Genomic DNA, 27,052 nt, shown 5'->3' with positions numbered 1-27,052 from the left:
TGTTGTGTGCCATGTACTGCATACAGCTCTGAGTTTGATTTGTAATTGATAGTGCGAGAGAGAGAGAGAGTGAGAGAGGACAATTGGATGGATGCCTGCTGAGGAATTGGAGTGGAAGATCCAAAAAATCGCCTTCATCTTTTTTAAAGTCAGAAGAGGCTTCAGTTCCACAAAAACTCGCTTTTGCATCACCCAGCCAATTGTGTGCCTGTAGGGGCGGTTGTATCAAATCAGTGTCTACTTTAATTAAAAGTACAGAGCATATATACATACTTTTTTAAAATATTCGAATACGATTTCTCGTTTCGTACATTTGTGTGTATGTATTCGCATATATATATGATATCCAGACATATACAAATGTATCTATTATTTGTTGTGTAGTGTATGTGTGTGTAACCAAAGCGCGCTGCGTTTTTTATGAGAGTTCTTAGCCGCTCGTCGTTTTGTGTACATATGTGTCTGTGAACAAAACGCAGCCCAACCATAAAAGAAAAAAACCTGAAAAGCACCTAACAGTTACACCACTGTCATGCTGATGCTGCCTCGCAATTGTTGCACTTGTTAAGGGGTAAGTACAAGAAAAGTTCCAATAATACGTGTTCATAAGAAATAAAAATGCACATATACATACATATGTACATACGTATTTATATAAGTCCCCCTTGCACATTTGTGTGTTTACCGTCGGTCTACCCAAAATGAAATTGTTCAAGGTGGTACATTCCCGCAACGTGCTCTCTTTTCTGGGCTTATTTTGCTCAGTACAGCAGCAAATACAACAGCAAGCTTCGTTGCGATTGGATGTGTGTGCGTGATGATTTGGATGTGTTGTTAATTTAAGAGTATGAAGACCACCTTGTATAGTTTCGTCGTGGGTCCGTCTCCCGACGGCAAAAGAGTGTTGAGTAATGCTCTTAACAGCACACCAAAAGAGAACCAAATAAATATGTACATACATACACACACACGATGCGCCGCAGCAGAGAGAACACTTTGGTCAGCGTCGGGAAAACTCAATATGAAGTGCAAAAGTGAATGTTGTGAGAATAAAAATTGAATTGAAAATTATAGAACGGTGTTTTACACATGTATGTACATATGTATTTGCCGAGCTGTTGTTGATATTCTCGTAGCGGGGCCAGCCCACTGCTGATGCTATCGCTCGCTATCTCCATCTTGCTCGGCAACGACGTTGGGAGAGACGTTTTTCCAACAGACACGACATTTACCAAAAACATGTTGGAAGACCATCGACTATTAGCAGCGTCGTGGAAATCGACAAAAAAATAAAATAAGGAAAAATAAAAAAACGCCAGTGGAAGGATTGTTCGTTCGGTTGAAACAAAATAAATACGAAGGATAAGGTGAGCTGCATTTTACGTTCTTCAAAGTTGCCTCTGACACGCGCATCCCCACACACATGCAAAAAATGCAACACACAAATAGCCCCAGAGAGGGGACACTCGAACCCAAGGAAAAGAGCTTGGCAGGCTCTCTTTATTTTTGTTTTAAGTGTGTTCTTTACTCTGCTTTCTACCATCGTGCGTGACTTAGTGAGTGCGGGGTTGATTTGTTTTTTTCGTTGCGGGTCGCCGAAAAATAAATTTGCCTTTATCGGGTTGTGTATGTAATATTTTAAATTTTATTAGTTGCAAAAACTAGTTATAAGGTGTGCTATGGAGGGGGCGAAAATTTACGCAATGTTTTGACATTTCACATTTTGCCTAGTTCGTAGTCGCTCTCATTAGCTCACGTACACAGTCTACAGGCTGTCACACGTACACACATACACACATACGCTTGAACACCGCCATCACAGTATTCGGCCATTGCTTTAGTAAGTTATAGCAGTGTTGCATTTTGCGCACAGTGTTGTGTGCTGCTGGAGTGGAGCTTTTCTTCCGACAGTAGTGTATTTAAAAAAATGCATGTTTAAAGCGTAAGAGAGGAATAGTATAAATATGTATGTATGTATATTCTTAATTAGCATGAAGTCGATGTAGCGATGTCCGTAGTTGCTAACAAATGTACTTTACTTGTGTGTATTTATGAAGACGACATTATATTAATGTATGATGTATGTAACAGCCAGAAGGCAGCGTTTGTCGCAAAGTTCTCAGACACTAAGCAATCAAACAATTAACAATTTAGTAGATTCGAAAAATCGAGATATTGATCAGATGGGCTGGAATAAAGGCAATAATTTCGCGTAGCCGTGCGATCGCTCTCCATCTCTTTCTCGTCCAGTGGCTCCACCTTGCATGGAGAGTGAGATATAAAGGTTGATGGTACATGGTGTGTGGGAAGAGAGATTGGGAGATACATATAACGGAATGTGTGCTGTGGAAACAGATAAAATATTTGTCATTAGAGGGAAAGAGCATAGACGGAATGGAGGAATATACTTTTACAAAATTACACTTAAATTGTAATCATAAAATAACATGTACATACGTACGTATGTATGTGTGTACTGACTGAGTACCGGGTATTGTGGTGTTGCGGCTTTGGAACCACTAAAAAAAATGTAGATTACATCTGTTGCTTGGATGGTTTTTTTTTTGTTTTTTTTTTGGCGCGCTTTTTGCATTTTTGTGAAACTAATTTCGTACGGCTCCTGGCAAATAGATCGTTCACATGATAGTTCTATGACATAGTAATCCAATCGCAATAACAATAACAATTATTTCAATTATCTTCAGAAAGACTTGTGATAAAGTTGTCTGAAATCTTAATCTAAACATAAATTCCCAATATCAATTTTACACATACATATGCTTTTGAAGTGACTGTCCCCAAACATTTTCAAGTGCACATTGCTCTTTTTGTTGTTGTTGTTTTTGTTTATTGTTCTTACAGGTACGGTTTGTCATGCTATCGGCTTTGCGCTGTGCCAGAATAGAGGCGCAGCGCATGAGCGAGCGATAGCGCAGTGCTGTGGACTTGGGCATTTATTTATAAATCCAAAAGAGGTGTGTGTATGTGTGTGTGTTTGTGCGCGAACATTTCAACGAAATCTGCACAAATACTAATTAAACGGAGATCACGTGATCGTGCTCTGATCGATTTGAAAAGAGAAGCCAGGGACCAGTCGTATCAACATATCGGCCCCTACTGCTGACCAGGGCTGCGTCTTGTCCATTTGCATCTCTCGCTTATTTTGTTTACAAATATTCGCGTGTAGCTTTTCTTGGTAGGTATGAATAGTACACAGAAGTATGCCTACAAAGGCCAGGAGCAGAAGAGAGTCTATAGCTTGCTGTCCATGCTTACCTATTCCCGTTCTCCCGCTCTCTCTCTTTCTCTCCCTTCTCTCACTCTCCTTCTTTCCCTTTCTCTCTCTCTCTCTCTCTCTCTGGCTTATTCAATCGATCGAGGGAAACAACTTGTCAAAAATAGTTTTGTTGGCAAGCTGAGCACCTCTGTCCCTATTGGTTTGCTAATTTAATTAGAAACCCGTCCTATTCGCTGTGTGTGCACTTACAAAAAATATTTCCGCCAAGCCAAGAGCCATTTCCTCTCCCAAAACGGTACCTTACCTACTGCTATTGGAGCAATTGGCAATGTTCATGTGCATGTGTATATATATGTGTGTGTATAATTACCGTTGGCAGGCAGTAGTGTGAAATGTCAATTAAGAAAGGTAGAGAAAATATACCTGTATATGTATAAAAAAAAAGCCGAAAGGTTTTTGCATTTATTCTTACCAATAGCCAATCAGAATTCCGTTGATTTGGGTGGTGGTACTTTAAAAATCATATTGTAAATTGTTACATCCATAGAGGGAAGAAATTAGATTACTGAGATAGTTGGCGATTTTTTTTTGCGGCAAAATATCTGAACTGGTAGCACTGTTCATAATCTGTGCCTAGACAAACCCACCGATTGCGATTACCGACAGCACAACGGACGGCGACGGTGACGGCGACGGCAACGCCGACGTCGGATCGCGCGCGTGCCGTTTGCTGCTCTACCTTGCCTTTTGCTCATTCCTATTTCGAAAAGCGACAAGCGACGTGTGCGGAACGGAACGCATTGCGCAGCGGTGATTTCGATCTTGCTTTGGATCGATTTTTGTTTTTTTTTTTCCCCCCTCGTGCGTTCTGTGTCTTTGCTTTATTTATTATTACTGCGACTTTCGTGCGGTCCCGCGTTGTTTCTTGTTGCTTGTTCTGGCCGTCTTATCGATATACAACGATCTAATAAAAGGAAAACAAAAAACAAACCAAATCAAATCAAAATAAAAATTAACTCTGCTCGGCTTTGTGCAGCCATGGCTCAATGCTGCGGGAGCTCCTCGCCTTGCAGCATCTCCAGTTCAGCTCCCAGCAATGCAGCAGCGCCAGCACCAGCCCCAGCCCCAGCCCCAGTCCCGAACCAGATGACGGGTCAATCGCTCTTGTTGTGTATGTATGGGGCCAGCTGACGGCAGCTCCAATACCGTATAAGCTCCCATTTCCTCCCGCATTTAGCCCACTTTGCACTGCTGTGTGGCTGTTTTTTTTTTTTTCTTTTTTTTTTTTGGCTTTTGACGCGACTTTCTGGCATGCATGTATACATACATACACACATACACACACGTATTACGTACATATATAGTTTATGCATTCGCGCATTTAGCATTTATTTGGTTAAATTAAATTTACGTTTATTAAAATACATATTCCATATTTTTTTGACGAAGGTGCTGTTCAGACTCTTCCCATTTCTGATTGAGCATCGACACAAAAAAAAAACATTGTCGTTGGATGTTTTATTTTGCGAGTTTATTTCTCGGTTGCATGCGATTTTCCTCATCTTTGGAGACTTTTCGAGCAGATTGAATTCTCCTCAATTCTCATACACTCAAATTAACCACGTCGATCCGATATAGGCCTTACCACAGATAGGTCCTTTATAAACTAAACTTTAGTTTATTTTTTCTTGTTTTATTCAAGAGATTTAAAGAGTTCCAAGCGCTCATTAAATGAGATAGACATCGGGATTCAAAGTTCAACTTAATTTAAAGTGCATCCTCTCTCCACAATTTACATATGTATATGTATGACACAGGATAAAGGAGTGCAAGGATTAACATCAGAATACAACAGGCGCTCGCTCTTTCTCTCTCGCTCTCTCCTCTTCTCTCTTTCCATATTTCACACATCATCGTAGCGTCATGTCCCAAGACAATCACCACCCTCTCCTCGCATTAACCAAGAAATTAATCTGGTATTTTTTATTTTTTTTTGCAAATAGCGATACCATCAGAGAGATAGAGAGAGTGCATGCGCCACCCATCGGCTCCGATTCCCATTCCGGCGTTTACGTATAATTACGTATAAAATACATTGTCTGATGGACATAAATCATAGGATCACTTGTAGATATACTTACCGACGACTGAGTCAGCCACAGGTCTAAGCAGAGGTGCAATGAAAATCTAGAGTCGTTAGTGAATACTTCATTTTATACTCATTCGATTTGAGGCCAGATTTTTCGGATAGTAACGAATTGGTTTCACATTTAATAACTTCGGAAATGAACATTCCAGATTCGCTGATTTTTTGTTAGCCGTGTCCAAACCATTCTTTTGTTTTTTGTAACGTCACCTTAGGGTATATTTATTGAAAAGAGTTTGATTTTCCATAATTTCTTCGAACGAATGTCACGTGACGGCGAAAGGTGCAAAGGCCCATGCACTATTAAGTTTCTGGAAGTTTTTTTTAACAAATATGGTTCTCTGACAGCATTGGATTACCTTTTCAACTAAAAATAGATCCGCGTAATCCCCATCGGCTTTATTACTTCTTTGTTTTACTTGAAGTTCCTTTGTTAATCGGAAAAGTGTCGACATGGCGTGAAAAAAGAAGAAAGAACAAGTCCCTATTGGCTTGCGACTGATAAACAATTTTCAAGGGCGTTCAAGAATAAAAACCTTGAGGATTTCGAAGATATTAGGAATATGAACCCTCAAAATTAACATTCAATTACTCCATTTCTATCCACAAACTGCACTTTTAAGGTCAAATTAAAACTAACCCAGGTATCGTAGGATTATCTTTTTGCTCTCTTTTATTGGGTGTATTGAAATTTATTCATATTCAATCAAAAGAAGGAAAATCTATTTTCCAAGCCATCTAATTTTCGGGCCTTGAAGTTGAACTTTACTTTCGAACAAAAATATATGGTAAATCTTCTAGACATCGTAGCACCATGTACTCGTGCAGAGTCCTTTCGAACACAATTTATTTCATTAAAATATCATAATTCTTCAAGAGCTGAAATGATCGAATGCCCCCAGTGCGTGCCTGAAGTTTGAGTGAGTTTTTTCAGCGTCCTCACGTTAGACTCGTACGCAGTACATTTAAGCGAAGAGGTACGAATTGAATGAGTGATAGTGGGGGAGTGTTTCTCAATTAATATCGAGTGCACTCATTTGTATTTGTTTTTTGTTTGCCTGAATTTGTGTGTGTGCACACATATGTATGTACGGTTCAATCAGTGTTCCCCTCTTTTTAGAAGAAAAAAAAAAAAAACAACAAATCATGACAAAAGCTGCATTTAAAAAAGACAACCGAAAGCTTTTAAAAAAAAGAAACTGTTGGTTTTTTCTTCAATAGTAAAATATTATCAAAATTGAATGTTTTTTGCGTTCAAGTTTTGCACAACTTTTGCAAAACATAGATAAATATTTGTTTATTTTGTTATATTTATTTTATTTATTTTTTATGCGGTAAGCACCGCGATTCTACTTTTTAACCGGTACTCAATCAGTATATATAACTTATGTAATTTGTACAATATATTTTATTTATTTTTATTATCGCTGTTCGCAAAAAGAGACGAGCCGTGACGAGAGATTTTTATATATTAGATTTGATCTGTTCCCATTTTTGTTGTTCTTCGTCCGCCTCTTTATTTCTTTTTCCGTCTCACCAACTCCAGCCGTTTATCTCGATTCCTTCTGCTCTCTTACGCTCCCTTACGCACACTGCACGAGAAAAGCTTGCTTGTGTGTGAGTGTGTGTGTGTGTGTGAGAAAGATAGAGGTTTAAGGTTTTACCGTATCTTAAGAATTGTGGACGCCATAGATTTTCGTCCGTTGTGCGACCGAAAGGGGGCGGGACGAAATACACTTTTAAATGTGTGATATTTTGGGAGTGTGGGCACAAAATTTGATTTCTCTAGCTCTTATGATCTCTGAGAACTAGGCGGCAAACAAGACGGACGGAGGCACAGACAGTACCTGATCGACTTGGCTATTGATGAGGAATATATATACTCTATGGGGTCGGAAACCTTCCTTCCTTCTGGGTGTGACACACCTCCACTTGCACCATAAAACTAATATACCCCCATACCCTTCGACTACTGGGTATTACTGGTATTAGCCAGAACTTGCTATTAAACAGCTTTTAAAGGCCTTTTAATTGTTTTTGGTTTGCGGTGAGTAAGAAAAATAATAAAAACACCAAAGTGAAGTACGTAAATCGAAGTAGCAGTGAAAGAACACAAAGAACTGAATGTCCATGTCGTTTCCTTCATTTCATTTAACTCATAAATATGTATGTGCATATGTGTATGTGACTGAATGCACACACTCGCCCACACACCCACACAAACTCAATCCAAATCGAGTGCATTCTGTTGGCGTGGAGCTACGGTACACACATACAGTGACGGACAGTGAAATGTGGACACTCAGGCCGGGAACAATTTTTATTGTTTAGATACATTCATTAGCTTCTAATTAACGTCTCTTTTTCTTACATAAAATCAAGAAGTTTATACAAAAAAAAAAGCCGATAGGGCAGCTGTGTTGGCATTGGGATTGGAACACATTGGTTCTGCCACTATTGGCCCCAACCTTGGGTATACAACATTTCTAAAAACTCGGGAGGTAAGAGCGTGAGCATCGAAAATCGGTTCAAAATGTCATAAGATATCGCTAGACAATTTATTCAGACAGGACTTAATGGTCTTCGGTCAGCAAATATGCCACATCCTTTCGATAGAAATGCTCCACAAAAGACAAATATGGTCCCAATTCAACGAAACTTGGACCTTAAATGATTGGAGAAACGTAACGTTTTAAATGGATCTTAGATAAACGGGTTGGATTGGCGAAAGTATGACGAATGATAGCCGCAAAGTCGGAGCCCTCATCTTCTAAGACGATTCCGTATTCCAGATTCTGATTTTATTTCCGGACTTAAAGCCTAAGATTAATTTTTCCGCACAACTATAAAAGTTAATCCCAAATTGAATAATTTTTGATTTAAGGGTTTTTTGGAGCACAAGAAAATTTGGGTTTGTGTTTTGTGTTTGTTTTGTGTGTTTTTATGTGATTTCTATTTATATTATTTAATTAGGTGGATGAGCTTTTTTTCTTTCTTGAGAAACAAGACAGAACTTTGTAAACACACGAAAAAATCACTTTATTTCGACTTGTCCACATGTCGCTGACCGCTACTGTATGTACATATGTATGTATGTGTGTATGCATGTGTGCCTGGATATTCCCAGGAAGCCCTTGTAAGCCCATACCCAAAAGTGGAGCTGAATCATGACATGCTGTTTCGGTCCTGGGATTGCACTTTTTCTAGGACGATTTCCCTCTAGGACAGAGGGACACACAGAGATCTGTCCAAGTACCTAAATTTGCACAAAAGTACTCCATTGTCTTTCAGGTCTACACTCTAGAGTTATCGGCACTCACATCTATTTCCCATGGGTGGAAACGCTATCATATGTACATATGTAATGGGTTCCAAGGTGTTTTGGAGTCCGCTTGGATATTTCGCACGATTGATGGCGATTGCGTTGGCAGTTCTACTGATAAGAGCCACAGCTGTTGACCCGCCACAATATTTGTACATCATTTGATGTGCCCTTTTGGACGGCTTCAGGTCTTATCAGGGTTCGTTCGGGCTTGGCTATTCATTTTGTCGATAGTGGGTGTTGTTGTTTGTTATTTCTTCTGTTGGAAAATTTTTGTGTTTGTTTTTTGAGAAGGGTGTGTGGGTCCAGAGTGGGGGGGACCTTATATGTATTATGGCCGAGATGCATATTTCAAGGTCAGCGTCAAGATGTGTGCTTCCTCCAATCCTCCACAGCAGCGCACAAAGGAACGGAGGGAAGGGTAATAGACGGGACTAGGGAAGGACTGTGAAAGACTTACATACGAGCTCCGCCGAAGGGTCCATGCCATGCCAAAACGGAGCTTGTGCCGAACGAGGGAGGTCTCTTCGATGGTGGTGCGATCTGGAGGATACTACCCGTAAAAATCCTCTAGGTGTCCTCGTGCTTCCAGCATTATCTGCGTGTTTTCGCCTGTAGCTGTTTGCAGTCATATCCCTCCTTTACGCCTCTGATAGTGGGATTTCCAAGTCGCCTGTCCATTATTTTCGCTGGGGATGCTTTCAGGTCCCGGAATCTGTCCGGAATGTCGCGCCATATGAAGCACCTTCCTTTGAATACTCTATGTCCCTGGTCTCTTAACGCTTAACGTTATCCTGGAGTTTCTTGTAAACGTTGGCTACCTTGATCCTCTATCTGCTGGTCCTTGTCCTTGAGCCTTCATCTGCAGCATCATTTGTTGCAACATCGCCATCCACGGCCGGCTTGGTCTCCTCTGTTGTCGATCTAGAGCCTTGATCATCCAAGAACTCGTAATTCTCAACCGCTTTCAACCGCAGTTGCAACCCGCTCTTCGGTAACTGTTCGACTTTTAACCCTCCGCATTTCCTTTTCTACAGTTCGTATTCCGGATAGAGGAACGGAACAACTATTTCCCGTCGATCCGGAATGGCAGCCTGCTTAATCTGAGCATTCCTTACAATATTCAGCATTCAATTGGATCTGAAAACCTGTTCAAATAATCGAAAGTTCACTTTTTCGGTCATAAGAAAGCTGATTCTAGATAAAAGTGTTTCCGCGGAGTCTCTCTAAAATATTGAAACCTCTCAAGCAATTTCCCGAAAAATTTTGTACCGATAGTCCAAGCCAGTTCCCAGAGTTTTACAACTGTTTTGTTTGCACCGTAACGTCGGGTCATATTTTGGCTTATATCTTTATCTTATCTTTAATGATATGCGTGGTGTTTCTCGCTCGGAGATGGACTAGATGTTGTTTTGAGTTTGGTTGGACCACCTTCGAATCTCCACTGCGGAGTACCCGCACCCCTCGGCCAAGCGAGTCAATGACTCCGTTTTGTAACAAAAGAAAGTTATCGGGCCCTGCTATTGTGGCACCATAGAGTTGCTGGAGATAGCACAAACACAGGCGTAGTCGTGCGTACAAGGAAGCCGTATGCCGTATGCCGTATGCCGTATGCCGTATGCCTGGGGGGTGAGCACTGCTCTACTCCTCTCATTGCACGCCCTACCAGCGTGTGATGTCACCCTGCCAAGTGTCTGACCTTGGATGGTTGGGGTATCTGGACCAGTTCAGCTTCCGTCTCGTTCCAGCCACATATGCTTCGTGTCTCGCCGTGTCAGATAGATGGGCCCGATGACGCACGCGTTGGCTGGAGCGCCGCCTCTAATCTAGTATAATGGGAATCGGTATCGCGTCAAGTCAATACGAAAAAAAGTGCAATTCTATATTGTATTGCCGTACCCGATGTCCGGGCGGCGTTTAATTGCACTTGCAATCGGTTAGGATCCCTCCTCCCTTGTGACGCCAGTCGACAGCCGTGGAAAAAATTGAAATTAATGTTGAAATGAAACGAAGGAAGGGTATATTGTGCTTCTGCAGATGGGGGTCTCGTATCAGATTAATAGGTATCGCAGCCGAAGCCACCGATGATTGCCTGCCTGGAGTTTTCCTTCTATTTATCTGTGGACGATGTCTGATATGATCGGAGGGCATCTCATAGTCGGATATAGGCTATGATATTCCTGTTCGCTTGAATTGGGATTGATTAAATTCTGTTCCATGCAGTCAACATCGACATTGCCTTTGGCTGTTGTCGCCGTAACCGTGTCGCCGTAACCATCGACGTCGCCGTCGCAGTCGGTGTCGATGTCGTTCCCGTTCTCTAGACTTCGGAGTTCAATTTGGCATTATATTTGTTTAGTGTTTCCGCGTTCAGCGTTGTGGCAGCTTCACTATCATTTATTCCGGCGGCTGCAGCTCTCTTCTGCTTGGATCAGGTAACTGCGAATACATACCGTCCGTAGAGCCCTGCATGAATCCATAGTATTCATAAAATCACGCAGCTGCACTCTTTGCAAGTCTCTCTTGTCGGCTGGGCACATTAGCGGGTTTTGTTGCCCCCAAACAAATGTTTAATGTTTCCAAAACATTCTCTGGCTTTATCTGAAATTCATTTGTTTCAGTGTAAGGCAAGAAAACATTCAAACTTCGTGGCGATTGTGTGGCCGGGGGTTTCTCTTTACCTTAAAATCCAACGGAAAGTGAGCAGATTTAACGTGTCTTGTGCTTCCAGTTGACTCAGCCTGGACCCAAGTGAAAGGTGGGAATATAGTTGTTTCTTTCACGCAGCATGGCCACCGAAATAGCTGTTTATCTTCAGTCTTCATCCACTCTGTTCTCCACATAGTCCAAATATTTCTTATTGCTTTACATTTAAATGCCTGGACAGACGCTGCCGCTTGCCAAATAATGAACAGTTATGTTAGGTCTGATTTGGTATATTTAGATGGCATATAAAGAGTCAAACAATTCTATCCTCAAGTCCGCGTCCCACGTTCGAGGGCCGCATATGGCAATGCCGAAAGCGGAGCGGAAAACTTACTCAAAAGCGGCAAAGAAACAACAAACACTGCACTGCTGCAGTGCGCTCGCTGTCGACAGCTGAGCGGAAAGGAAAGCTTTGAAAGCTCGCCCAGATTAGACCGCTGCAGCTTTGCTTGATCGATCCGGTATGGGATTTTAAGATGATTATTTTGAAAATCAAATCAGTTTTTTCGTAGAAGATCCGATCAGCCCGATTCCGACAAAACTATTCGCAAAGTCGTGAAATAAAATTATGTGGAACATTTTTTATTTGAATAGCAACAGTCGAATACATACATATGTTAGCTATCAACTCAGCGCGGATCAAATTTTTGTTTTTTCTTTAGTTCAGCTCCGCTCCGCTTCCCGGTTCCGCTTTCAGCTACAGTGTGGGCGATCCCATATGGCACAGGGATTTACGTACAGCATGCAAATAGTACAGAAAGCAAAAAATACTTTATAGATTCGGTTTATTGTTAAACAATTTGTTATGGGTCGACGATGCTTTATTTCTTGGGTTTTTGATATTACTATACCGTTTGCAGTATTAAATCTTTTTCAATCGGCTTTTCATTAGGTTGCCATTCCTTTCACACTTCTGCTTTCCAAAAATTACAGACACATACACACATACATCTCTTCTGTACCTGTGTATCAGGGTGCATCCAGTGTGTACGTGCAGCAGTGTATCAGCAGCGCCAGAACCTGTGCTACCTGATCGGGCCTGTGTTGGCCGAGAAGATCAGCTATCGCCTACTATCGATTGTCCATAGCCATCTAAAACTATCGATAGCAACAGCAGCAGCAGAGAGGCGGGCGGCATTCGTTCGCCAACTCAGCTGCTTTGCTTGGCTTCGTGTTCGTTTTGTATTGCGTTTGCTTGTGTGCGTTGGCCTGCTCTCTCTCTCTCTCTCTGTCTCTCTCCTCGAAGAGAGCAGCGTACCTGTAGCCTCAAGAGTGTTTAAGTTTCAAACTCATTCTCATTCTCATTTGGTCTTCATTTGCTGGTGTTCACTCACTCGTTCGTGCGTTGCGTGTGCTCGCTTTTGTTTCAAGTTCAAAGAAGTCAAATATCATCGATTCAGGAATACAGGAATATATGTATACAGATGTGTGTATATTTATATGTTTTTGTGTGTTGTGTGCGCGCATGTTAATTTTTACACATTTCGTGTGCCCAGATCTGCTTCGATTTCTGCTTCCATATCATTTCCGATACCCGATACTCGTGTATCCACATACATTCATACGTGTGTGTGTGTGTGTGCACATAATCGGGCTTCTACTGCACTCAGCCACACACACACACACACACTCTTCTTCTTCACTGCTTCACTCCCATCCATCCCATTGCAGAAAGCCTTTTTACAAACAACAACATCAGCAAATCCAACTGAACATTTATGTAAAAATCCTCGACTTATTTCATGTCTCGCCACGCCAACAACCAACAGCAGCAGCAGGAATCACCACAACATCAGCAGCAGCACCAGTACCTGGAGGCCCTGCGTGTCTTCAACAACAACAACAGAAGCAACAATTGACAGACACAGAAACAACTTCTACCCAAATACTTTCAGCCAGCGAGAAGAACATCAGCAGCAGTAGCAGCAGCAGCGGAAGCCGCCATATAAGCTTTGAAAGTAGCCAGAAAAACGATAGGGAAGAAGAGAGCACCACCGGACACGGACACGGAGACGACGGACACGGAGACGTGATCAACGACGACGAGGACGTTGTAGGAACATTGCCATTGTCATTGCCATTGCTTTCCATTAAGAAGAAAAATACCCTCCTATCCCGTCCTTCCTGCGCACCACGCTCCTCCTCATACTCGGATCTGTGCAGCTGCCGAAACTGTGAATCAAGCGCCTCGTCATCATCAGCCTCGTCCACATCCTCCTCATCATCCACGTCCCAGGAGTCGGGCGCAGCGGCAGGCATCCCACGATCCGCCGTTACCAAGCAGCTTGTACGCTCCGTGACCGCCACCAGCATCATGGACATGCCCTACAACACATCGCCCTCGCTACGCGTGCGCACCACCTCACTGAATCAGCTGAAAAAGACCGCCGACCTGGCGATAGAGAACGAGCTTCATGTGTGCCCCTCGGTGATGTCCGAGGAGCTGCGCAAGCTCCTGCCCCCCACCTCGGAGACGGTGATGACGAAGCCCTTCCCCATTCGCGGGGAGCGAACAATCGCTGACTGCACCACCCCGCACGTTATAGCGATGGTGGGCCTGCCGGCCAGGGGCAAGACCTTCATCTCGAAGAAGCTGGCGCGCTACCTCAACTGGATTGGGATCGCGACGCGCGTGTTCAACCTGGGCGAGTACCGTCGGCACGCCACCACGGCCTACAAGTCGCACGAGTTCTTCCGCGCCGACAACGAGGTGGCGATGGCCATCAGGAACAGGTGTGCCAACCAGGCGCTGCACGACTCGTGCGAGTGGCTGCTGAGCGGCCAGGGCAGCATTGCCGTGTTCGATGCCACCAACTCGACCCGGGACCGGCGACAGCTCATCTACGATATCGTGGTGAAGCAGCACGGCTTCCGTCTGTTCTTCGTGGAGTCGATCTGCAACGATCCGCAGATCATCGAACAGAACATTCTGGAGGTGAAGGTGAGTTCGCCGGACTACCTTAACATGAACACCGAGCTGGTGGTGCGGGACTTCCTGCAGCGCATCGAGCACTACGAGGAGCGCTACCAGCCGATCGACGAGGTCACCGAGTCGCATCTTAGCTTCATGAAGGTCTACAACGCTGGCAAGAAGGTGGTTGTCTACAACAACGAGGGTCACGTGGAGTCGCGCATCGTCTACTATCTGATGAACATACACATCACGCCGCGCACCATCTATCTGACACGGCATGGCGAGAGCGAGCACAACCTGAGCGGGCTCATTGGCGGCGACTCGAATCTGAGCGCCCGCGGCCATCAGTACGGCCGGGCCCTGTCCGCTTTCATTGCGCAGCAGCAGATCGACGGGCTGCGTGTGTGGACCTCGTGGATGAAGCGAGCCATCCAGACGGTGGCCGACGTGAAGGCGCCCCAAGAGCGCTGGAAGGCGCTCAACGAGATCGATGCCGGCCACTGCGAGGAGATGACCTACGAGCAGATCAAGGAGCGTTTCCCCGAAGAGTTCAAGGCACGCGATGTCAACAAGTTCGCGTATCGCTATCCGCGCGGCGAGAGCTACGAGGATCTGGTGGCGCGCCTGGAGCCCGTCATCATGGAGCTGGAGAGGCAGGGGAATGTCCTGGTCGTGTCCCACCAGGCTGTTCTGCGCTGCCTCTTCGCCTACTTCCTGGACAAGTCCGCCGATGAGCTGCCCTACCTGTATGTGCCCCTGCACACCGTCATCAAGCTCACCCCCGTGGCGTACGGCTGCAAGGTGGAGCACATCAAGCTGCCCATCGACGCGGTGGACACGCACCGTCCCAAGCCCAAGATACCCGGCGACGTGAGCGAGCCCGGGCTCGACGGTCTCAGCGGTGAGCTGGTGGCGCCCGATGGCGTTGGCAAGGTGCTCATTGTGGGCGATGATGTGGCAACGGCAACGAATGGTAATGGCGGACGCGTCGATGCCCAAGCCCACCAATGACGGCGGTGGCTGCACTTGTTGCGTCCCTCGAAATCCAAGACACTTTAGGCTCGTCATTCGTCGTGGCATGCCCCTCCCCACGCACAAGCTCTTCATCGCATAACCACAACACACAATCGGACATGAACACGGTGCCCCAGCGGTGCCAGCGGTGCCAGCGGCGCCAAGGGTCGCTATTACTTAAACATTCTGTCGACCGACAGTGTATACGTGTCGCCATCCATGTCTCTGAATGGATCGTTGTTTTTAAAGATATGTACATAGGTTTAAGGCCCTGAGCTCTCTTTTTGTTTTCGTTTTGTTCACCTATTCGATGTCTCTGACTGCACACAATTGTTTTATTCACTCCCATAAACCTGGAAACCCGTAAACACGTAAACCTGGAATTATGAACTAAATTGATACGAAGCCTTAAAGGGAGCGATCTAGGTACTAAGTTGATTGTGAGCTATGACCTACACTACTCTAGCTTCATATGTACGAACATATGGACATGTATATAAATATATATGCATATTTACTGTGCGCATAAATGAGTCTTATACTTAAACTACTACTTATACTACTTATACTACTACTGCAAGGGTGCTACCCCTGGATCTGGGTGTCTATTTTTGTATACAATACTTGTTCCATGTCTTGATTTGGTAGGTTCTCCTGTTATCCGGCACTTATAGGCTAGCCTATAGTACGATATACTTACTCTACAGCCACCCCTATGTTTGCTTCATTTGCCTACATGTGTGTGTGTATTTGCGCTTGATATATCATAACGAGATCTAACAAATAAATAACGATTTATCAAACAAACAGCCAACAACTGCATTCTTTCATTTACCATCGGGCAATCCCAAGTCGTTTTCGGAAGAGCCAAAAGTAACATTTGGCTAAATTTACACTCAAATTTTTTGTGGCAATATTTTGGTATTTTATTGGAATTTCAATAAGATATAATATGCATTCACTGGGGGGCAAGCACCCGTCTCTTTTGCTTTAGCAACAACGAAAATACCCTCGATGAAATGCCATTAAGAATATTATTTCCTAAATTTCACTGCTGAAGTACTTAAAACATCCAATAACTTTACACGGCTGACAGTTCCAAAAGCAACCAAAATAAATACCTTTTTGGTATTTTTGGTGGTTTACTGAATTTCGTTCCTGCAGGCCCGAGAAAATTGAAAAAATTAACGATCGGGGATGGAAAGTGTGAGAGATTGTGGAAGCCATGGGCAGTTTTGGGTATGAGAAGGCCTACCGCTAGATGGGTGCCCACAATCGACCACAATGAAGACCTGTCAAAAATCCATGAATTGGGCTTCCTCCCGGATTTACTACCGAGAGATTTACTACTATATCTTGTTTCCAAACCTGAAGAAATGGCTCGGCGGAAAGAGATTTGACTCCAAAGAAATGACTATTTGGAGGACGAATCAAAATTTGTTAGAGAGGCTACAAACATTGGAGAAACGTTGGCCAAAACTGTATAGATCTACAAGTAGACAATGTTGAAAAATAAAATGATTGTTTAGCCAAAAACCTGTGTTTCACTGATTTATTGAGCAGCTCTCGTGTGACTTGCTGCACGCCCTCAAAGCTGCGAAGCGAATGGGCTGGGGTATGCTTTTTAGTGCAGTTTCTCTCACAATTTGTTATATTTTCCAAGACAATATATCCTATACGTCCTATCCTGATTAATTCCTCTCGTCTCTTCTTTCTATCGAATGTCATTCTGGCGGGGCGGAGCTGAATAAAACCAACAACACTAAGCAACCAAAATTGAACTTTTTTCCGCTTTAAAAAAATTGTTTTTTTTTATATAGAATTGAAGCTTTAAATTTGTTGAATAAGTTGTTTTCTCTTGGTTTAGTTTTTTTTTAATATTTAAACCTGATATTTTTTGTACTTTTTTTTTTTCAAATGCAAGGCTTATTTGTTCAGAAACAACTATTTTTTCTATTTTAAGGTTTTTCTTTTCGTTGCAGTTGTTTTATATATTTTTTTTAATATTTAAAAAAAATTTTTTTTTTTAATATTTATTTTTTAAATATTTTTTTTATTTTTGTTTTTATTTATTTAAAAAAATTTTTTTTGTCTGAATTTTACAAATGAAACAATTATAATTGGGTCGTCGACGTCGCCCGATATTGTATTCAAAAGCAAAAATGATCCGCAAAAATGTTCTGCACATTAATTCTTGATAAATCGCGGTTAATCGGGGGTATTTTCGTTGTTGCTGAATCAAGAGAGCTGATGGTTGGTTATAATAAGAATAATATTTTCGCATGGCACTGAAGAGCCGCAAAGGGCTGGAGACCACAATTTTGAGGTTACGAGAAACCGGAACACGCAGAATCCGAGTGGATCTATACGAATATATTGTGTAATCGCTGGAGGAGTTTGGATAAGATCGGATCATTGCGGTGGCTACCAGGCGCCAGTTCTCCAGAGGCTCTCTCTCTCTCTTTGTCTTTCGCTTTCTCTCCCTCCAATGTCCAATCGAATGACTTGAGCGCCTTAAATTGGCTCCTCTGAGAGATCGCATACTGTTCAAGTTATTGCATCACAGCTCATTTGCGGTACATTAAGCGATTATCCCAAATATCTATCTTTATGGTAGTAAAAAATACTTTTTTTTTTTGAGGCATAGAAAATTTATAGAATTCCTGCTCATTTTGTTGTTGTTCTACATTTCAGGTGCCACGAAGTGTCTTCGGATGTGCTCGAGCGTGCCGAGAGGACATAGAGCTACCACTAGACGACTGCACAGACGGAAGGGGCAGCAGGGCGACGGACGCCTTCCTATCGTGCAATCAGGAACCACTTTGGAAGTATTCACAGAGTCCGGCATCATCTGAAAAATGTCACGTTCTCGAAACCAGGAGCCCAACGAGCCGCCGTACAGCGAGGGCGATGTGGTGTGGGTTAAAATACACAACACAGAGATCTGGTGGCCCGGCGAAGTCACCTTGTCACAGAACTTTCGATTCGTGAAGGCCAGCCGGCCCCCCTTTGCAGTTGTTGCCTTCTTCAACGAGAAAACATAGTAAGTCCCAACCCCCGATTGCACTTCTGGCTGGGTTTCTGTATTCTATATTCTGTTTTCTGTTTTCAGCGAGCAAGTCGCATCAAACAAACTGATTCATCCCTTTGAATGCTCCAAAAAGGAGGAGTTCATCCAACGCGGCATCCGTAAGTAGTCCTAGAAATGGTGCATTGGGCTTCTCAAACACTTACGGAGGGGTATACTAGTATTGGGAACGAGTTTGTAGTGGCCTCAAAGAAAATTCACGCGCTTCTAGGCCTCGCGCAGGATCAGGCGGGACCCAGGAGAGATGGTGGGGAGTAGGAGAATACAGTTGCCACGTTCCTGTGTTTTCCAAGGACTCTCCAGGCATCTATGCTCCTCTGTATCTCGAGAGAGAGGCAAGTGTGGGGTCCAGGTCCCAGGTTTAGGGTCTTTCCCGCTGCCAGTGGTGTGTGGGCCGATGTCCTTGGCCTCGCAGTGCAGAGCTCTCCCGGCCTTCGAGGCCCTCTGCTGGGTGGTCTTCATCGCTGAAATTTGAGACCAAAAGTAGGTGTATCTGCCTTTTTGCAAGAATGCAGCTACGTAAAGTCTTGCGTCCCCAGACCTGTTTCCGGGCTAGCGCATGCTGACCTTCAATGATGAAGACACTCCTGGTGCAGGAGAGTCAGAGAGAGAGAGAGAGAGAGAGGCATGAGACCCCTGAGGAGGGTAATCTCATCGAACACGTAGGCCGCCGTGCGAGCGTCTTGGCCATAGCCTGGCTCTCACTTTACCTTGATGCCATCGGCGGCCCTTCTTTCGCCTCCAGTTCCTAAAGGAGACCAGGTGCCTCTTGTCCGTTCTGGACGCCTCTATACAGGCCGGAACCTCCGCAAACGAACGGTTGCAACAGTGTGGTATCACAAGAGTCTGGTTGCTCTACCTCTTGTAGTCTCTGAGATCTAGGCGCTCAAGGAGATGGACTCGGCTGTTGATGCATATACTTGATGGGGTCGGAAACAAAACAAATATATCCCCAAAACTATCCCTAAATTCGTGTATCACTGCCATTCTCGCTTAACTCTCGCCACTCCATTGCAGGAAAAGCCGAAGGTATGAGCACGGAAATGCGGGTCAAGTTCAATGACGATGTCGCGCTGGCTGAGTCCCGTAACCATCAGCAACGGCTGAGTGCGCACGCCGTTGCGCGTCCGGACAGCCTGATCAAGGCGCTCCTCTCGAGCAACAGCAGCAGCCAGAGCGGCAGCACTCGCAGCTCCAACGGGCCGTCCTCGACGCCCAAGCAGGTGAGTAAGCTGGACGCCTCCTACAGCAACTGCTAATGCCCGCCTCCCCCTGCAGGAGTCCACGTTCCGTATTATGGACATTGCGCGCACGGCCGACCCGGTCCCGGAGCGCTTCACCGAGGCCAGCTACGAGTGCAGCACGTGCAGTTTCCGCACCAGCAGCATGAATGTCCTGCTCATCCACCGCCGCGGGCACCTGGAGTCCTCCAGCAAGTACAGCACTAGCAGCAACAGCAGCCAAGACGCCAGCACCAGCCCTAGTCAGAGCCCCAGCAGGCAGACGCGATCGGCCAGACGCGCCAACACCACACATGAGCTCGATTCTCCCACACATTTCGGTAGGCGCCGCCGGGAGAGCAGCAACCACTTCCGTGTCCACTCGCGCCACGTCTCGATTATGGTGGACGCCTCGCTGGGCGACGAGGCCCAGCGGAGAGTGGCCTCTATAGCCCAGATCACGATGGAGAGCATCGAGCGTATGGTGCAACCCATAGTCAATAACAACAGCAACTCCAGGGCGTCCTCGCCCCGCCGTGAACGCTGCCAGAACCGTCGGAACCCCCGCAGTCAGCGCATGAACAGGTTCCGCGCCACGATGCCCGCCCCTGATCAGACACCGGCCAAGCAGCGCCGCCTCACGCGCTCCATGACCCGTCGCCAGCAGGACTTTTCTCTAGCCGATGGGCAGCCGCCATCGCCGCCAACGCCAGCTCTGCCACCGCCGCAAGCGGTTCCGCGGCGCAGTGGCGCCCGCGGCCTGGCTGTTGAAAGACGCCGCACCTTGGCGGCGACCATCACCGAGCAGGCCTTGGCCGTGTCCAAGCGGGCCAGCCAGTCGAGGAAGTCGCTGCTGACAACAACCGTTCCAGTCCAGGTGCGAGATCCCATCTCGCCTGAGAGCAGTGCCCCGAAAGCGAAGCGCCGCAAGAAGGCAGTCGCGAAGATCGAATTTTCGGACGCTGCTCCAGCAGTCGGCGAAGCAAAGAACTCCGAAAACGTTGCCAGTAGCTCCGGAAACACACTTGAAGCACACTTATTGCTGCCGCAGAATGAAGTTCTCCCCAAGGACTCGGCCCAAGGACCGGCAACAGTAACAGTAACAATAACAGCAACAACAACAACAGGAAAAGCGCAGACACCAAATGTAAACTATTCGCAGCCGCACTGCACAGACCCAGCTGCGGCCTCCTTGGAGCTTCAGCTGAGTCTGATGGCCGAGTGGTGCGACGACGAGTGCGAGGAGCCCTTGGGTGGCTCAATCGATCCCAAAGCAACTATGGAAAAAGCCCAGAACCGGGAGAAGGACGTGGAACAGAACAGGGGTGTCGCCGCCAAGAAGCGCATACGCAACATACCAAAGAAGGACCGGCGGGACGTGGTGCTGCAGGAGTTCCACGTGGACAGAAGGCTGGAGACGGGCGACGAACCGATCATCATTCAGGACAGCGATGCCAGCTCCAACGAGAGCGTCGTTTTTATTGAGGATGAGGTTTCGACGCGCGACAGAACCAATGGCAATGACAAATCCAAGGCCCACAACACTTCCTCGTCCTGCTTCGACTTCTCAGAGGAGGAGGACCTGCAGCAGCAGGATGGAGCGAATAGGTTAAGCTACAGACGTCACACCAACCGCCATGAGGCCAATACCAAGGGCACTGGGGACATGGAAGAAGGTCTCGTGTCGCCCATCCTCGCCAAGGAAGCCGTAAAGCTTCCCCAGCCGGGACAAGCGGCGACCGCACGAGCCAGATCCAAGGTCACTGCTTCCAATGACGAATTGTTCAAGGGCTTCGACGATGGGCTACAAATGACAGCCGCAGCCGCAGCCGCAGCCGCCACCGCAGCAGCAGACGCAGCAGCTGTCCAGGCCAGTCGAACTGCCAAAACGATCGCCGATCAGGAAACTGTGCCTCGCTACGCTGAGCCCGAGCCAGATGAAGCAGAGCTCGAGGCCGATCAGCTGAGCTTGCCCATTAAGGAGCGCCAGAAGCGCATTTTTAAGTCGCGCAACAAATCAATACAGGCAGCGCCGAAGGACGAAAGCCATCCAACGTCGGAGTCCGCACTGGCTAGCGACGAGGAAGCCGACGAAGCCGACGAAGCCGAGGGTGCCGGCAGCAACGGCGCCGCCTCTCTTCACCTGGACAATGGGGGAGGAGCCTCTCCCCAGCCCCTCAATAGCGGGTACACCAGCAGCACGAGCGACAGCAGCAGCAGCAGCGGCAGCAGCAGCAACAGCAGTAGCAACAGCAACAGCAACAGCAACAGTAGCGGAGAAAGCAGCAGCGGCAAACGTCATCGCAGCAAGCCCAGGACGGATCCATCCCGCAGACAGCAGCGGCGCTCCAAGGCTCGGTTCAAGCTCAAGCCCGAAGCAACGGTCGAGGAACTTACCAACATTTGTAGCCGGAACAGCAATAACATCTCCAACTGCAGCTCCATATCGAACACGAGTGGAATTGCATCGCCGCTGCTCAGCTCCAGCACGAGCTGCTCGATTGCCTCCAACATAGCGGTGATCTCGGCGGAGGAGGCACGGGAGCTGCAACGAACCGCGTCGGGGGCAGGCCTCATTAATGCAGCCATTGTGGATGCCACACAGCCTGTGCAGCGCGGCGGCGTGCTAATCCTGGAGGACATACGCCTGCCCAACCTCTACGATCGCCTTCCCTTCGGCAGCCTACATTCTTCGGACAGCAACGACAGCCGGCTTCAAAAGACAAACCACGAGGAAGCCGCCGTCGAGGAGGAACAGTCGGGAGACACAGATGAGCAGGATTCGGAAGTCGAAGAACAAAGCGTACCTCATGAAGCCAATCGCCAACTGGCGGCCAATGGCGTCAATATAAGCGAGCAGGTGCTGGACGAAGACCACGGGGAGGAACAGCAAGAGGGGGAGCCTGGCCCAGAGCAAGAGCTCGAATCTGAGCAGGAGCTTGAGTCTGAGCCAGAGCTGGAACCGAACCAGGAGATAGACTCTGAGCCAGGGCAAGAGTCGGAGCCGGAGCCGGAGCCAGAGCCAGAGCCAGAGCCAGAGCCAGAGCCGGCGTCTGAGCAAGAGACAAAATTGGCGGCCGCAACTGTACTAGAGTCGCGAGAGCCAGTGTCCTTTGTGCCCCAAAAGCGGGAGCTGCTTTTGAAGAAGAGAGAGCAAGAGCTGCTGCGCCAGTACGAGGCTGATCTGGTTAGCGGACGGAGTGTTGAGAAGTGCCGAAGGGCGCGGGAGCGCTGGAGCCAGGTAGTACAATCCACAGGGGACTCGTCTCTAGATACAAATGAGGACCAGACACTGAAGTCAGTGTCTCCGGACGTGGAAGCAGGAACGCCCGAGGAGGACGAAACTAGTCAAGCAGAACAGGAGCCATCGCCCTCAGATGTGGATGCGGAGGAGTCCGATGTGGAGAAGCCATCCGCGCTGGACTCTCAAATCGATATGAGCCTTATAGAGTCGGTGAACTCGTTACTAGAGCCTCAGCGCCAGCTCGTTTCAGGAGAGCTGGTGGTGCCATTGGAGCTGTCGCTCCTCGCCCGGCGCTCCAGCAGCCATTCCCGTGCCGATTCATCAGTTACCACCACCACCACCACCAACACCACCACCACCACCACCACCAGCACCACCACCACCACCACCGCCACCACCACCTCCCCGTCCAAGGGCAGGGCCCTGAGCTTTGCCCAGATCTTGTGCGACGACGATGTGGCCAAAGCCCACCAGCAGCTGGAAGACCTCCGTGACGCTTCGCAGCGCCGTCGCTCCAGCTCGTTGCCCATGCCACTGCTGCAGCTTGGGCAGCGGCGCCAGCGCCGACGCTCGCGTAATGTGGGGAGCGACCCCGTCGAGACGTCGTGCGATCCGAAGGAGCAACAGGAGAGTCCAGACAACGTAAGTGTCCCCCCAAAGGGGGAGCTGTTCAAGCGGAAGCGGTGGCTATATATTCTGCTGCTAAGCTCAAGGGTGGCCCTCCCCCTTCACCCTTTCCACTACATGGGGTGTCCATCCAGCACTCTTTCGTCTCTGTATTTGACTTGTGTTGTTGGTATCAGTCTTGTTTTGTCTCTTTTTGGGGGATCCATATTGGGGAAGAGCAATATTGGGCTCCCTTACGGAGCTGAAGGTCGATGGATATACTCCTGTAATCTCCTGACATCCGCATAAGCGGACTCTTGAAGACGCCGTCGAACACCAGAACTCCAAATAATCTGCAGGACCCTCCCTTGGATAGGGTTACGAGGAAAAATAAAGAAAATTCGAGCTTTGGTGGCTACAAAATACCCATTAAGAAACTTTTTAGCCTGCTTTGGCAACACTTTTGGGACGCAGAAGGTGGCACTGTCTCTGAAAGAAGACTTTGTTAGACTCTTTTGGGTGTCGAAAAACAATGAAGACTCGTTTTTTGTATTTTTTTGCTGTCTTCAAGGAAGCCTTGACTCGAAGATTTGGGTGTTAAAAAAATCATTTGGGTGGGCCGATGTATGAGAGCTCTAATTGTCGTTGCAAAGTACAATCCTTATTTTGAATATGGACATTTCCAAGGAAAATCGTACACATTGCAGGTGGTAAAAGGAAAGATGGATAGAGATGGATGAAGATATGAATAGAGATGGACTTTCAATTTTTCTAAAATTATTGCACACCTAGCACTCAAGTCCGGCACTGGATATATCCACGATCAGCCTCAGTATCCAAGCCTCTATAGCCATTACCTCCTGTCCGCATGTCCGCCTGTCTGCCTTGTTCAACGCCTAGAGAGAGAGAGAGAGTCTCAGAGACTATAACATCTAGAGCGACCGAATTTCGTATAGCTGCGCTGAAACAAGTGCGTGTATCTCAAATTTTGGACCCGTATCGTGATTATATATAGGAGTGAAGAATATATACCTCGGTTTCAAGCTGGTACGGTGGCTCACAGCTGAAAAAGCAAGCTCTGTATTTGGTTTCCTTTAACGAGCTGTAACGTGCGCATTTTTTGGTTAGTCGGAAGGAACGTCGACTATAGGGCATCTTTAGTGCCTCTAAATATCAGTCAATGGTTGATAAACGTTATTATCGCTTTTTTTACAGCCGCCCCAGTTGTCCTCTGGACGCATCTGCGCTGTGATGACTACTCCCATACCGGGCTACAATCACACATTTATGCTGTGCTCGCTGGCCAACAACAACTTCATGCCGTTGAACAACGTGGCGTTGTACCTGGACAGCGAGAAGAACCACCTGGTGCCGGTGCCGCGAGAGGCGTTGCGTGAGCCACCGCGACTTGCAGACGGACATCCGATGTCGGCTGTATTTGCGGACATTGACTTCCGCGGTGGCCAGGCTGTGGCTCAGGTAGTGGAGCCGGCGGACATGGAGATGGAGATGAGCGTGGACTTTGAGCAGAACAGCGACGAGCCGTTCGACTCCCTGGAGCAGCAGGTCTCGGTGGAGTCGTCGGCGCAAATCGTTAACAGTCACTCGGAAGAGACCACCAACGATAACAAGCAGGTGGAAATACTGGGCATCATGACGCCCCTAAGCCAAGTGGCCAGCTTCGGTGGGGCCCTCAATGTGGACGAGGAGCTGTCGCTGCACGAGGACCAGCTGGAGCCCAACGTACTGCATCTCAATGTCAACGGCCATCGCCTGGAACTGGACCCTTCGGTGCTTTTCAGCATTGCGGAACAGCCAGACTCTTGCATCGAGCTGAATGTTACTGAGACTGATGCCAGCGGTGGCAGGGCCGTGCTGCATGCCCGCGATATACTCCAAGCAGCCCAGGCGTATCTGCAGGAGCGCGACTTGCAGCTGGTCAACGTGGAAGACATGACCTTAGACGAGGAGGAAGTCGGTGGAACAGCGGCCATGACAGTCCCCGCCACAGACCTGCTGGCCGAAGCACTGGCGGACAGCCAAGTGGTCAACGAGATTGAATATGTCAACGCTGCCAACGCTAGTGTGGCTTTGCTACACATAGAGACACGCACCTCCGCCGCTGGCCTCATGGACGTTGGCGACGACGGACCCGAGGGCGTCGTGTTCGTCTCTCACGTGCTGCCGCCAGCGCCTGCCCACCTCACGCCACCCATCACGGCTCGCACCAACGAAACGAATGCGCTCCTCAACCAGACGCCGATTATGTCCACGCTGGAGAATCCGAGCGCTGTGCAGCTGAGCTGCGTCTCACCCCTCGGCGAGGTTAACCTGGAGGACAGTTTGGCCGTCATCGGCGTCACAAACACCAATGGCATACCCACCTCGCTGGAGCTCCCAATCACCGTCACGAATCCGGCTATAGCTCCCCGCGTGACAGCCCCCATCCCAGAATTAATGCGATTCGCCCCCTTTCAGTAGGGCGACATGTATATCGCGAAGACGTCGTTTTTTTCACCCCCCAATTTGTTTTTTTTTTTGTCGTACACATAAGCGTTTCTTGTAGCCTTAGTAGATGTAACGGAAGCATTTTATGTTGAGCGTAAAAGAGGGAGATACACTAATTTTGTAACCTTTTGCTAGTTTAATTCAACATAAAGAAGCGATCAAATTGTGATGTGGCACAGCGCATACAATCTCGATGTATCTGCATGAGCACGCATGGAATAGTTCCCTAACCTAAGGTTTTCGCCTTGACAACGTTTCCCCATTTACATTGCATTGTACATTGTATGTGCAGCAAAATAATAATAATAATACACTAGCAAGTAAGTTACGTAATGGACACTGTCGCAGGAAAAGCAGCAGTATGCGAAAGAAGAAGCAGCGATTGCGTAGTAGGATTAAGATGCTCCGATCCGAGCGCCCACATGCAACAAGCAAACAGCACATAGACCATATAAGATAAAAGTTAGAAGATAGACATGTACACAACTGAACTCCAAGCGAAATTTATATTTTATATATTACGTCGCATACGTCGATTGACAAAGAAAAATGAATGTGTAAACTAAATACCGCGAAGCATATTGCTTTGACCAGGCAACGAACTAAATAAAGCCAGCATAATCCAAACACCCACTGTAGATCCATACTGGGAACGCCTGTCCAACAGGGTTCTACGACAAGCTCAATGGACAAGTACAAATACGATATATAACATCGCGGCAAGGGCCGCGGCACACCAACATCGACAGACATCGGTCTTGCACGAATTCGTCAGATAGAAATATTGAGAACAGGACTCCATCGGACAGTCGATGCATCACGGTCTGAAAGGGGTACAGGTTAAGTAAATCGTAAGCTCACAGATACATATACTGACTGAGCAGAGGCAAAAACCATACAACACCAGGATATTGCGTCAGGAACAAATTCAATTAAAATTTTTGTGGTACTTCAATGCTCTTATAGGCGATTCTTCGTCTCCGGTCATTTCCCAGCAACAAATGCACAGACTCTAGATCTATGTTGCATTGCTTGGGCATGATTCT

General features: G+C 46.9%; 1 protein-coding gene across 4 annotated transcripts; it reads left to right on the top strand.

Annotated features, from left to right (window-relative positions):
* Positions 1-404: 404 nt before the first annotated feature.
* LOC6597682 (6-phosphofructo-2-kinase/fructose-2,6-bisphosphatase 1) lies at positions 405-26,635 on the top strand. 4 transcript variants are annotated; one of them, XM_002022800.2, is made up of 6 exons: positions 405-571; positions 18,035-18,383; positions 18,453-18,529; positions 19,446-19,651; positions 19,707-23,534; positions 24,714-26,635. In XM_002022800.2, exons 2-6 carry the CDS (start codon positions 18,199-18,201, stop codon positions 25,977-25,979), a joined length of 5,562 nt encoding a protein of 1,853 aa, XP_002022836.2. In that variant the 5' UTR covers positions 405-571; positions 18,035-18,198; the 3' UTR covers positions 25,980-26,635. The 4 variants fall into 4 exon arrangements, with proteins under 4 accessions (XP_002022836.2, XP_026848872.1, XP_026848871.1 ...); XM_026993071.1 differs by lacking the exons at positions 18,035-18,383; positions 18,453-18,529; positions 19,446-19,651; positions 19,707-23,534; positions 24,714-26,635 and adding an exon at positions 13,182-15,337 and having other exon boundaries at positions 553-571; XM_026993070.1 differs by lacking the exons at positions 405-571; positions 18,035-18,383; positions 18,453-18,529; ... (1 more) ...; positions 19,707-23,534; positions 24,714-26,635 and adding exons at positions 11,087-11,141; positions 13,182-15,337.
* Positions 26,636-27,052: the final 417 nt, after the last annotated feature.

Source organism: Drosophila persimilis, unplaced genomic scaffold (genome assembly GCF_003286085.1).
Source record: "Drosophila persimilis strain 14011-0111.01,24,50 unplaced genomic scaffold, DperRS2 tig00000804-arrow-arrow-pilon, whole genome shotgun sequence".
In the NCBI taxonomy this organism is placed as follows: Eukaryota; Metazoa; Arthropoda; class Insecta; order Diptera; family Drosophilidae; genus Drosophila; species Drosophila persimilis.
Note: the sequence above shows the minus strand (reverse complement) of the source record. Positions and strands in the feature narration are given on the sequence as shown.

Excerpts from the sequence above, each read along its gene's own strand:
- LOC6597682 (XM_002022800.2), top strand. The coding sequence starts at position 18,199 with ATGTCACGTTCTCGAAACCAGGAGCCCAACGAGCCGCCGTACAGCGAG. Across the intron at positions 18,530-19,445 it reads GTTCATCCAACGCGGCATCC|GAAAAGCCGAAGGTATGAGC; the intron begins GTAAGTAGTCCT and ends ACTCCATTGCAG. Across the intron at positions 23,535-24,713 it reads AACAGGAGAGTCCAGACAAC|CCGCCCCAGTTGTCCTCTGG; the intron begins GTAAGTGTCCCC and ends CTTTTTTTACAG.